Here is a 13318-nt window from a genome sequence, read left to right on the forward strand (position 1 = left end):
TGTAAAAAAAGACAAAAAAACAGATGTATGCAACAGACCGGTAGTTAAAACAGCGTTCTGACTGGCGGCAGAAAAGTTCTGAGGATGGTACGCCTGAACATCACCTTTATGCCCTATCTTACGCAAGGAGTATTTTGGTGATGGTCAGCGTACCTTAAAGCAATGGAAATCTTTTGTAAACAGACTGGACGGAGGGCTTCATGACAGGGAAGCCCATAAGTAAGGAATACTGCAGGGGTGAATGTAAGGACATCTGTAGATATACTAGCTTGTGGATTATAGTGATGGATGGATTCACCTGAGTTTATCATGTTCCTTTTTTAGTGAAGGCAACATTACAGTACAAGCTCACTGCACATGCACTGATGTTATTGGGGCAATTGCAGATTGGCTCATCATGTTATTTTATTGTATCTCACCTCTTCTGTGTAGATGTCACATTATTCTACATTCATATATTGTCGTATCACCTTCTGCATTCTGCTTTTCCAACAGGCTTTGTTGCACAGCTACCTTTGCACTTTCTTGTCCATCTCTGTGGATTGTGTTGCTATAGTATAAGCTGTACTCCACCCTCCGCTATCAATGCTATTTTCTCTTTCATTACACATGTTTCTGTATGGCAGTGTACTACATCAACATTGTTAACCTGTGCGTGCAAACTTAGAACTAAAGGTGCTGATGCATCTTCAGTGGTTACTTCTACTGCTTGTGCTTAACTTTGTCCATGAGGTGACCAAACATGATGTAGCCACAGGGCTAAGCTGCAGTTAAGAGTTACTCATTGCGCACATTGGCCTGGATGCATGCAGGTATGATTAGCACTGCTGATTGCTATGCACATAATGTAAATAGTGCTGGCTTGGTCACATTTGCAGATGTAGCATTTCTGAATCCCAGGTTTGTGTATACACTTGCTATGTTTTTTTTTTTTTTAATTTTCATCCAGGCTGAACCCAAAAATGGTCTTTATGGATAAAGGTTCTTTCTCCATTTCAAACACAAATAAATTTCTGCTTTCACAGAAACAGGCAACCATGATATTATTATATTCGGCCTTACACCAGAAAGAGCCACAACCACTAACACGTCCAATCTGATAAGTTCTCAAATGGCAGTTTTGAGGAAAAATACTGAAAGATCAGGCACTTATGACTGTTTTTTTGTTTTTTTTTTTTTTAGATCCAAAGCCAGCAGCTAATATAGTAGATACCTTCTTTCATAAAATGATTTACTGCACATCCAAATCAATTCCAATATAATATAAATATACTTGGAAATTCAAAACAAGTCTCTATGGTACAGCTTAAAAAAATCAACAAACATTAAAGGAGAAATAGAAAAGACAGCTCATAACCTAAAAAAATAACAACAAATAATGAAGTTAGGCTAAAAAATAAACAGCTTTAAACAGAAAAGATGTCAGGGTACATACTGCTAAAGACAAGGAAATTCCCCTTTTTCTGATGCCCCCTCACTACAAAGTTGATTATATTCTAGAGTGGTGCAGGGATAAAGATGTTTGCATGGACATGAAAGGATGTTTTACCCCCAAAAAAGAAAACTAAAGGTAAAATTACACAATTTTTGATGAGAAGCAAAATTCAACCAAAATTATCACTGCACTAAGTTCCTACACCCACCACAAAGGTAACATATTGATGAAAGATAAAGAAGTAATCCATTGTCCTATAACATATCCAATACCTCTTGCAAAGACTTAACAGCAATTTTAAGATAACACAAAACTGAAGGAAATAAATCTAGAACTTGGAACTATTGCACAACTTACCACATACCATGGGAGAATAATCTAGGCAAATTAGGAACACCAGCTCTATGTGCCCCAATAACATTCCAGAAACTTCCCTCTACAAAATGAAAAAAAAAAATAATACTGTAGACTTTTTACAATACTTTTAGCAGACTCCTGAAAGACTCCAACATAGAAAATGAGGGAGAAGCAGTTTCTATTCACAAAAGGGAAGAGGATGATTCTGGATTAAAATAACTACTGTCTTACTTATATGCAACTTTAGGTAATCAAGCACTTGTTTTAAGAAGTGAAGAACCTCTTGCTCGTACATCAAAATCAAAATGGTTTCCCCAAGTGAAAATCCTGCTTCCAAAGCCTTCTAACAATACTTGAAGTAATTGCTGCTGTAGAATCAGATCTAACAATTCCCATGATATACCCTGATCTAGAAAAAGCAATTCACATGCTCCTGTGTGTTGGTAAAAAGGATAAGTTAAAGTAATTGACTGCTAATAAATACTGCGGTGGTGGTGCTGCGGTAGTGTTGTCGCCTCACAGTAAGACGTTAGATTCTCAGCTAGAGCATCTTCTGCTTGGAGACATGCGTGAATGGGCATACCTTCATTGAAGGTTGTGCGTCAGGGCTGGTAACTCGGCACATAAAAATCAACTACCAATAATTAGCGGACCGGAGTTCCGCTGTGGCAACCCCTAACCCCTAAAAGCCGAAAGACACAACAATTGACTGCTAATAAATAAATAGATCACAGTCTGGCATCTTAATACCACAAAGAGTTTGACTTTGGATGGGAATATTCTTAGACCCATTGCACGAGACCACTGCAGTACCACAGCTCACTTCAGAGTTCTTTACCATCTGGTGCCTTCTTTTAAGAGGTCTACATGGGTGATAACCTCTGAATGGCAAAATATACAAGTTACTACAAAGTAAGAAGTCCTGTTTCTTCTACTGCAGATTCAGTGACGTTGCTTGGAGTCTTAACAGTGCACATTAATGATGGTCTGACATCACTGTAGACATAAAAAACTGCAGCATCCTATGCTTTCAGAAAAATATCATGAGCATTTAGTATAAAACTGAGTGACACATACTCAAATGGACACCAACTTAAAGAACCTAGGCGTACATATAAGATGATAATCTTTGTTTTGTTAAAAATGTCTCCCCTACTGTTTAGGGGTCTATATTATATCATCAAACGCTTAAAAAAGCGAACGCTGATTGATCGACCTAATTTAAGCGAAAGCTTACAATTTCGAACTGTCAGATCAGCAATTTTTTTCCCGGGGGGGGGGGGTCGCTGATCCACAACACATACACACAACACAAGCACACCAAACAAACAGAAATCCACACACATACACCTAAAATCTGATACCTAACCCTACACTAAACTATGCACACACCACTACCTACTTACCTTAACCCAAACCCTAACCCTACGGTCCGTCACTATCGCACACTCACCTCACTCGCTCCCTAACTAACTTAAATCCGCCCTAACCCTCATGTCCACTCAATCGCACACACACCTAACCTGAGCCCTAAACCTAACTCACCTAAATCACCCTAACACTCACATCCACACAATCGCACACTTACCTGAATCCGACCGGTAACTTTCCACCATAACACTGAAAATACCGAAGCAACAGAAACGGACAACCGGATTCTTTCCCTAGGAAAAAATTAGAGTTTCTGCTGCTTCGATATTTTGCAGTTTCACGAAAATAAGTTCGATCAGTCAGCGTTCAAGGATATAATATAGACCCCTGTTTAGAAAGGCATCTGAGATAGTTCATCTAACAATACAGGCAAATCAGGATAAACAAGAAACGCAACTGACTCTGTACAAGTCAAAGCTTGTTACAGAGAACACAGCTTCCTGTACTTAAACATGAAGAACTATGTTGTGCAATTAGGAAAATATCAAAAGATTTTTACAAAAATGTAGGGGTTCCAATTTTTTGAGATAACTTTTGGTCTCCGTTTTCCTCCTCTCCTACATCCAGCAAGCTTCCATAACCCATTTATTTCTATCAACTTACTGCTGTCTTGTGACAAAACAGAGGGAGGTGAGAGCCAGGGACTGTGGCTGCTCCCCTCAGGGATAAGGAGGCTTTTTTATGTGAATAACCTCAGCAACCACAATGTCCAGGAAGTCTGGTGCAATGCCCTTTATACTTGATCCAGTCAAAATGCTTACTTCATCATACCCATAACTTCAGACCAAAGTGCTTGTGCATTCCCACAAACCAAATTGAAAAAGCTGAAGTACTTTGTCTTCTCCCAGCTGGACTCTTGCAACGGGAATCTGCCACCAACGTCTCCCTAGAATGCTGAGCTAACACTGTTAGTGCAGTCCTTCTCATACATACATTGAAAAAGTTAAACAGTTAGGAGCAGACCATAATCAAGCTCAATTTGTCATAGGTATAGTTGAAGTCACAGAGCCAACAAGGGCTCCAAAGTCTGAGCTATACAGCTAAGTTAAGAAAGCTTTTAATATAAGTCCTGTCATACAGGTGTGTGAGGTTTGACCTGCGTCTGGTCTTGAAAAAAATATATTTTTTTAAACGCTGTGCCTGAAGCATATAGCTAAGTGTTACACACTTGACTAAGTTAGCACTGAAATGAAAATACAACCAAGAGGGAAAGGTGAATGGGACTGTGATAAGTTATGGAACGAGGGTTAAACACTGCATGTCTCCAGCTGCTTTACAAAATTAAGAGAGAAATTTATGGGTGACAAAAACATAAAAGTTGTGCACTTCATCCAATCCTTCTTGTACCAGAGCCTCTCACTCTGCTCCATTAGAACAGGCAGTCACAAGCCTTATGCTGTATGACTGGTTATTGCTAAACTGAAAGGTGATTACACAGGCTACCATTGTAAGAAAAAAGAAAAAATCTGCCACTAATGTTTCTCTATAAAAATACAATCTACATTGGAGAGGGCCAACAGTGAAAAAAAAGGACACCTCTAGTAGAATGGATGAAATCTGGGAAAAACAAAAAAGGAAAACTAAACAATACTCCAGTATAAGAAACTCACTTCAGACTTGCATATTACTAGATAAAGCTCTGCACTCTGTTAATATTTCACAGTACAGGTTACATAAGCAAATGCTAACTCTTTATTTTACATTCCATACTACTTTTCTCATCAGGTAATCTGTCAAATATACAAAGTTAAGATATGTATAGGAAAACACATTTGTTTTATATTAATTTGATCTCCTAATATATACAGTAAATGTGAGGCACATCAATTTACAAGCAAACAAAGTGTACAAACAGCACAGACTCTGTCAACTTAACTGCTGAATTTTATTGAGTAAGTCGACATATGTACTGGTAAAGCTGACTTCTGAATGCATCTAAAGAAAAATTCTCCAACACCCTCTGTCTGCCAGCATTTCCCATACATTTCCTGAGAGATGGGTCTTTGATAAAAGCTTCCATAGCTTCAGAAAATCGCCCTGGTACAGGATCACATAGGAATCCTGTAACATCATTTACAACAGATTCCAAAGGTCCTCCTGAATTGACTGCGATTACTGGGCAGCGACAATACATGGCCTCCAGTGGAACAATTCCAAAGTGCTCATTACTCGGTGTATAAAGCACACAAGTACTCTGATGAAGGAGAAGTTTCTTTTGTTCATCAGAAAAGGATCTAATGAATGTCACATGACTGGAAAGGCCAAGCTGGGAAGTGGTATCTTTCAGTTCCTTATAGTGCTCAACATTCTCGGTAACCCTTTCATCATATCCTCCTGCAAAAACAAGGTGAACCTTTTCCCACTCATCTGCACCAAGTCTACCACGAAGATCATTCAAAGCTTCCAAAGCAAGAAGCAAATTTTTTTTCCTTTCATACCTGTTTATGGAAAGAAACCGATATGTCTTTCCATCAGGAAACATGTCTTCCACATCTTTAGGAACTGTATCAAAAAAACTGAGGTTTAATGACGGATAGAGTATGTCAGGGTTGATGTGTGGCAAAGATTTAAAAGTCTGTTTGAATATCCCAGCGGTGAATCTGCTGTTGACAACAATACAGTCTGCCAACCCAGTAGTATACTCCTCAAGCCAGTCAATTGGGGCTCTATATATACATTTGAGGTGTGACTGTCTCTGAGTTAGTAGCTGATCAGGAAAATGACAGTAAAAAAGTACTTTCTTGGGTCTTCTGGCAAGCCTGAACAAAGGAATGCAGGCAGACACCTATTTGAAAGTGGAAAAAAAAAAGTGTGTTATTTTGCAAATCACATATGCTACATTTGAAAATAAGCTTATTTTTTTCTTGCAACACAACACAGATAACATACCCTTTATGAAACTAAAAGAAATGACTGTATGTGAGATTTTTTTTCTTGCAACACAACATAGATAATAACCTTTATGATACTAAAAGAAATGACCATATGTGAGATTCCAGGAAGGGATTATAACATGTGCAACATAACCAGAAGAAGTGATCACTGTTGAGGAATCATCTCAAACACTGCACTCAAGTTTTAAAAAAAAAAAATCATACTGAAACCATTAGTAAGTTAAAGGGGAAAGCACTGAGAGCTAGTAAGATGATTACAAAACATATCAGGGAAAAGCTAAAATACAGGCTTAAACTAATATAACCTCTGAAAAACAGACAGCCAATATAGGCTGTAATGCAGACCTTCAGAGCAAACAAGGTTACAAGCAGCATTTGAAATACAATCAATAAAACATGAAGGCAAAATGATAGTTGAAAGAGAAAAAAAAGTTTTTCTGTAAGGATAAGGTGTTCAAAATATATAGTGATGATGCCTTTGAGGCTTGTTAGGGACAACCCAGACTGCCAATTAATCTTTTTTTGTTGTGTCTTTCGGCTTTTCCCAGTTAGGGGTCGCCACAGCGGAACTCCGGTCCGCTAATGATTGGCAGTTGATTTTTACGTGCCGAGTTGCCAGCCCTGACGCCTAACCTTCAACGAAAGTACGCCCATTCACGCATGTCGCCATGCAGAAGATGCTCTAGCTGAAAATCGAACTGGACAGCGTCTTACTGTGAGGCGACAACGCTACCGCAGCACCACCACCGTGGGTAGACTGCCAATTAAACTAATGATGTTAAATAAGGGTTAATAAGAGTGTTGGTTAAATATGTGTGTACATTTAAATACTTGATACAACAGATGTAAACATGACAGTACTGCTGTGTGAGGCACTTTAACAATAGACATCCAACTTCACTTTTGTCTTTCTAAAGCCATAATTTCTGGATATGGCAAACCGTTTTCTAGCATCTTAACAGCTATAAAAAGTTCCTTTCCTGTGAAGGAAACTGTGTCATACTGACAGGTCAGTATTATGGAAAGAAAGACTGAAAAAAACTGTTAGGCCTAGTCTGAAGCTTGTCATTTGATTTGTGTATAGTTGAAGCAAAGTCACAATAGCAGCCAGCCTGATGTAAGAATAAATCTGAAGAATGCAACAGATGCATCTGTAATATTATGTTATTGTAGGTAAAAGAAATGTTAATATAAAATTTACTTGAAAAGAAATAGAATGGCATAAACTCTTCAGGGAAATAAAAGTATTTAGACAGCAGCAATATACTTTGTTAGAGAGAGGGAGAAAGAGAGAGACAGAGAGAGGGAGGTGTGTGTTGGGGGAGGCAGAGCGAAGAAAGACAGGAGTATTGGTGGAAACTGAACAATACTGAAAAAAAGGACAGAAGGAAAAATACTCCACTTCACCAGTGTGTCTCAAGGGCTACAATGGGACTATATGGAGAAATTCTCACCAAAGCTGATTAAATCATGACCAATAGTAATTGGGGCCACAAAGTGGGCTGTCAAAGAATGGACTACATGAAATTACATGTACTTAGAGTGGGCTTAAAAGGGGGACATGCTTACTTCTGACATTCACATAACAGTTATGCAGAATTACTACCGAAATCTGTAGCAGGTGAGAAGGCAGTATAAGGAGGGGTGCTAATGTAAAATTGTGGTACTCCATTTCATCTCTGCTAAACCCATGCTCAAAGAACAATCTCTGTCCAAATACACACAAAACAACCAGTGAAATAGCCACTCTTTTCAATTCATACTCCATTAACACTATATCTAATCTTACTGCCACCTTTCTGCAAACTAACAACAACTCTAACCCAGTTCCACCACCTCAGTCCACAAAATACCACTTTTCCCTCTCTACCAAGCTTTTCATTCACACCCACACATACTACTACTAAAACAAAAGTACTTCTCAGACTCAAACCTGGCTCTAATGCTCCTGGCAACCTACCCCTGGAATACCTACAAATGTCAGCTAAAGCCATCGCTTACCCAATCCGTATAATTCTTAACAGATCCATCCAAGAGTCCTATGTATCTGCTACCTGGAAAAAAGCATATATTCGCCCCTTCACAAAGGTGGCAACAGTACAGAAATTTCCTACTTTCGTCCAATCGCGATTCTCTCCCGATCTCAAAAGTCCTAGAAAATGCATTCATACTCAACTTCTACACTACCTACTTCAAAATCAACTCCTTTCCTCTAATCAGCATGGGTTCAGGCCAGGCCATAGTATTACAACAGCTCATATATCCTTCATGGATACGGTTAACCTAGCTTGAGATGCTGGCAAATTGTATGCCTGCTCTTCTTTGACCTCTCTAATGCCTCTGACACTGTCTCCTACCCTTTACTTCTCACAAAACTTTCTAAACTAGGCATCTACCTCAACCCTAAATCACTAACTACCTCACAAATAGACAACACTCTACCAAATGCCAGCACTCCATTCCTTGACATATACACAAGCGTTCTACAAGGCTCCCTAGTAGGGCTCCTTCTGTTCAGCATTTTCATCAATGACTTTCACTACACTCTCAGTCACAGAGCTGTAACACAATATGCAGATGACTCAAATATCATCTGCTCTGCAAACTTTGCATCTGAACTTCAAAAAATTACCCAAAATGCCTTTGTCTAGCGAAACGTGGATGACCAACAACAATCTTGCCCTAAACCTCAATAAAACTAAACTCCTGTTATTTACCCCCCCCCAAAAATCCTCTTAAACAAGACTGATTTCTCTATACCTTCCCAAAACAAAACTATTATTGAGGTTGTGTACCATACAAAACTACTGGGCATCATCAAAACAGATCATAAATTGGGTATTCTCTATAGACATAAGCAATTTCTTAGCTGCTCTGCAAAACAAACTCTTTCCTCAACACTTCTCCTACCTTGTCACCTATATTGTACTCTGCTCCTCACCAACACCCAATCCTCCCTAAAAAACAAGCTCGAGATCTGCTAGAATAAAAATTGCCAAGTTTGCAACTAATGCTAAAAATTCCTCCCATCACTGCTCCTCCTTACACTCACTGAACTGGCTTGAGCTTCCACACTACCTAACATACTTACAATTAACTACAGCACACAAAATCATCTACAAGCCATCAGATTTTGTCCAGCCCTTGCCTCTATACTTGCTCACTAATCACCCAAACAGATTTTTCAGCTTTGAGAACCTACTTCACCTGCAAGTAGAAAAAACAAACCTTCCCGCTGGTCAAATGCTTTACTCCTTCTGGACTGCCAAACAGTGGAACACACTCCCATTAACAATAAAGACCATCAACAAAACCTCTCCAAAAAGTCTCTACAACAACACCTCTCCACTCTGTGGCACTGTACATGCTTTAATGTGGCACCTCTCATAACCTGATTCCCCAGACTCTCTACTACTATCCCCTTAACACCCCCCCTTATAAGCTACACTTGAATATTTATTAACATGATTATCTGTTTGACTCCATACATGATATGCACTCATTACTTCTGACTTACATGATGGAAATTTATTCTCATGCCGTAACCTTACAATACACCCAACAGTACATATATTCATAAGTATTAAATACTCTTACCACATTACTAAAGTTAAACTGTCAATATGTTTCAAAGTATACCTAACTGTGGCAACTTACAGGTCATTCAACACAATCTCTTATTTTACATTGTAACCAATGTAGCTGCTAATAATCTGTACTATGCTGTAACTTAGGCAGGTTGCTGATAATTAGCCTCCTAATTCAACTGTGACTGCATAACTTTTACTATACTGCAATTATTGTAGTTAACTTTTGCTGTGTTCAACTGTTAATTAGAATTCTCTAATGTATGTAACAATTAGCTACGATTGTCTTACCAAACTGCTACTCATTTGTTTCTATTGTATGTTAGTTTTATGTGGAGTTTTTCTCCCCATGCTTACTGAAAATGGGCTCTCTATGGCCGAGTGGACCATCCAGGTAAACAAATGAAATAAATAAATAAAATAAACAAACAACGGAAAGGCATACCTAACAGGAAGTGGGAAAAGAGCCTACCTTCCGCACTCTTGTTACTTAAAGCTTGTACTGACAGAGAAAGAGAGATGTACACAGTTTGCTGAAAGAAGCAGGCAACCAGTGGTCAAACATGGCTGAGATGGCGAGGCAAATGAAACATAATGGGTGAGGCATGCCTGCCACCTATGCTAATAGCTGATGGGGATACAACAGTATGGAGGACGAATGAGGCCAGACCAATTTCTGACACCTGTAAAGTTACAACAGCAAAGAAAGGAACAGAAGGTAAGAAATATGCTAACAAAGAGCTTTATAAGCTCATACAGAAGGACAGTCCAAAGAAAAGTGAGGTGTAGAAAGTTGTTGCCAGGTGAAGTTTGGACTATTCTGTTTACTGAAAAGGGAAGGGGGAGACTGGAAATTAAAGAAACCACAGGTGGCGGTGGTTGGTAATAGAACCACAGCAGAAGCTGCTGAGAGTTACAGGGACTGCCAGTGATCAAGTAATCTTAATGGATCACAAAATATTTGCAACCATGATGGCAATTTCTAGCACACATCATTTCTATTTTCAAAAATCCACTTTGGCAAAAAAGAAAAAGGGAATCTAAAATGGTGGGAACATTCCCCGTTGCTTATCTTGATCCTTCCTGCACTGACAACCATGGCACACTAACGGCGTTGACTGTTGCAGAGGCCCAAATGTGGGCTGCTGTGTAGGAAGAAGATAATCAAGCATCAAAAGGGGTGTCTGCAAGCCTGAAGAACAGTGCAGTAGTTACAGGCTTACATTCTTCCACTCTATGCAGCGCTTTGTGAGAAGCATCCTAGCTGAAAGATGAAGCATGGAGTAAAGAAGCATTAACTGTGGACTACTAAAGAGTACTTGCAAAAGATACCACTACAGCATAATACTTGTGTAAGAGCTGAAGTAGAGGGATTGCACTAGTTGTGGTATGCTGCTACACTTTTACTATGGAATAAAAGTAGTTTATGTTAGCTGGGTGAATCAAGTGCTAAAAAGCATACAGATCAAGTCTAGTACTGCTGGATGATTTAAACTATGCAGTAAATCTATATGACTAATATAACATGAAGGTGAATGACAAGCAGTTGACAGCAGGAAAGAAATGTACACGTGTGGGCATATGTGACTATCAAAGTGTACCACCATGTTACTTATGATGAGCAGCCAACTGTTGAGTTGGTCTGTGATGAAAGGTACAGGAATAGTGCTGTCTTATTTCAGTTGGAATACATTCCTTAGTAACACAAAGATAATTTGTGGCACAAGAAAAAAAATCACAAAGGATTCAGGTTACTGAGCGAGACAGATTTCACTAAAACCTGTAGATATATGGCATAAAATTAAATTACAAGTCTCTTCTTAAAATATTATATGAGAAAATGTATGCAAGACAAAATACAAATTAAATAAATAGAGACAAATAAGAAACATGACAATGCATTGCAACATGGAAGAAGATTCAGACAGCCATGAGAGAACAGATTCTAAATGTTGAGAAAAGAAAGAATGACAAGTCTGCAGAAAATGCTGTCCAGTTGAAATTCCAGCTTCACATACTGCATGCTCTTATAAGACTGAGGAGACACTGCCATATTTTTAAATATAACTCCTTTATTACAATCCACAGTTAAAACTGTGAAACCAACTCCATCTGTCATGCAAGTGCCAGCAAAATGGAGCATAAAACCTGCACATTTATCATTGATCTAGCTAGAATACTTTTAACATTTTGGGGAAAAAGTGGGTCTAAAAATAAGAAAGCAAAATGAAAAAGCTGCAGTTACTGCACAGCTCAGAAACCACACACAAAATAAATAGATGCCTGACCTGTACATGCTGCTTCCAGAATATTTAAGACCATTTCCTTTATACTATTTATCTCTCATTATAACCAAAGACAAAGCTTAGCATCTCAAAATGAAGTCAAGCTATATCTCAAGTAAAAACCTCTTGAAAAGTAGTGCAGGTACACAACTTTATGTACTTGGAGATATGTGATTGCACAAGTTATGATGGTAAAGATAAAGGAAAACAGAGTTTTTCTACCTTGCACTGTAATACAACAGGAAGAACAAGTTCTGACTCTACAGTAATATCACAGGCAGCAAGGAAAACACACAGTGACATCTACCCTAATAGGCTACCTGCTGAAAAATCCAAGTGAATATGTAATCCAATACAAATACACCATCACTTGGAAATGTCTGCACTTAAACCCAAGCTCCTTCACCAAAACAACATAGGCCATTTTTAATTTGTCAGGTTATTATGGAAACCAAAAAGACTGTAATGACAACAGCAGTTCATTTTAATGCTTATGCATTAAATGTGCTTAACTGCTACTCTTACAACAACAGTACAGCCATAAGGTTTCTGCTGCAATGAAGAGCTTTCTGACACTGTGTATATATGCATGCCCAGACAGCAAGTTGCAGCTGTGACAATTTCAGAAAGACACCATGCTCCAAACACTCAAACTGGCAATCTGTTAATGCTAGCGTCCTTTAACACTTTTCTGCAAGGACTTCTAAAATTAAAATTTAACACTTCCTAAGGAATTACTGGGCATTTAATTCCCTATAAAAAAACATCTTTCAGACCTAAGAACAGTGTTCAGTTCACTCAGACATTATGTTTACCACACTTGAACACTACTAAAAAAAAATTCCAAGTTAAACACATGGCTTTTATGACTTTTTCCCAAAACTGAGAAATTTCTTGTTTCATTCAAGTCAGTGAGAAGATGTTTTCTACCACTGAACAGTGTCTTTGATGCCCACTAAATCTAAAATACTGGTGCTAGCCACTTAGAACAGGTGCCAACCTTTTTACATCATATATATATATATATATATATATATATATATATATATATATATACATATCTATATATATATATATATATATATCTATATATATATGGGTCTACAATACATGATCGAAATTTCAGAAAGCCGAAACCCATATGGCAGAGACCATATGTTCGACTCCTGAAATTTCGAACATGTAAAAAAATAAATAAAAAACAAAACACTACATTATTTTAAAGCTTCTAGCACGGGGCTACACCCTCCTTAACTTTAATATACCAATTCCGAGATCGCACTACAGTGCAGTAAATGGAAATTCTCCCATTCCGCGTAACGAGGAGCA

General features: G+C 38.3%; 1 protein-coding gene across 1 annotated transcript in view; it reads right to left on the reverse strand.

Annotated features, from left to right (window-relative positions):
* Positions 1-4897: 4897 nt before the first annotated feature.
* ALG2 (ALG2 alpha-1,3/1,6-mannosyltransferase) overlaps positions 4898-13318 on the reverse strand; it is a 29314-nt gene continuing 20893 nt past the window's right edge. Inside the window, exon 2 of the mRNA XM_044064933.1 lies at positions 4898-6008. Within this exon, the coding sequence (XP_043920868.1) occupies positions 5109-6008 (900 nt within the window). The 3' untranslated portion in view covers positions 4898-5108. The remainder of the gene's footprint in view (positions 6009-13318) is intronic.

This window comes from Protopterus annectens, chromosome 3.part0 (assembly GCF_019279795.1).
Source record: "Protopterus annectens isolate FY-2018-M chromosome 3.part0, PAN1.0, whole genome shotgun sequence".
NCBI classification, from domain to species: Eukaryota; Metazoa; Chordata; order Ceratodontiformes; family Protopteridae; genus Protopterus; species Protopterus annectens.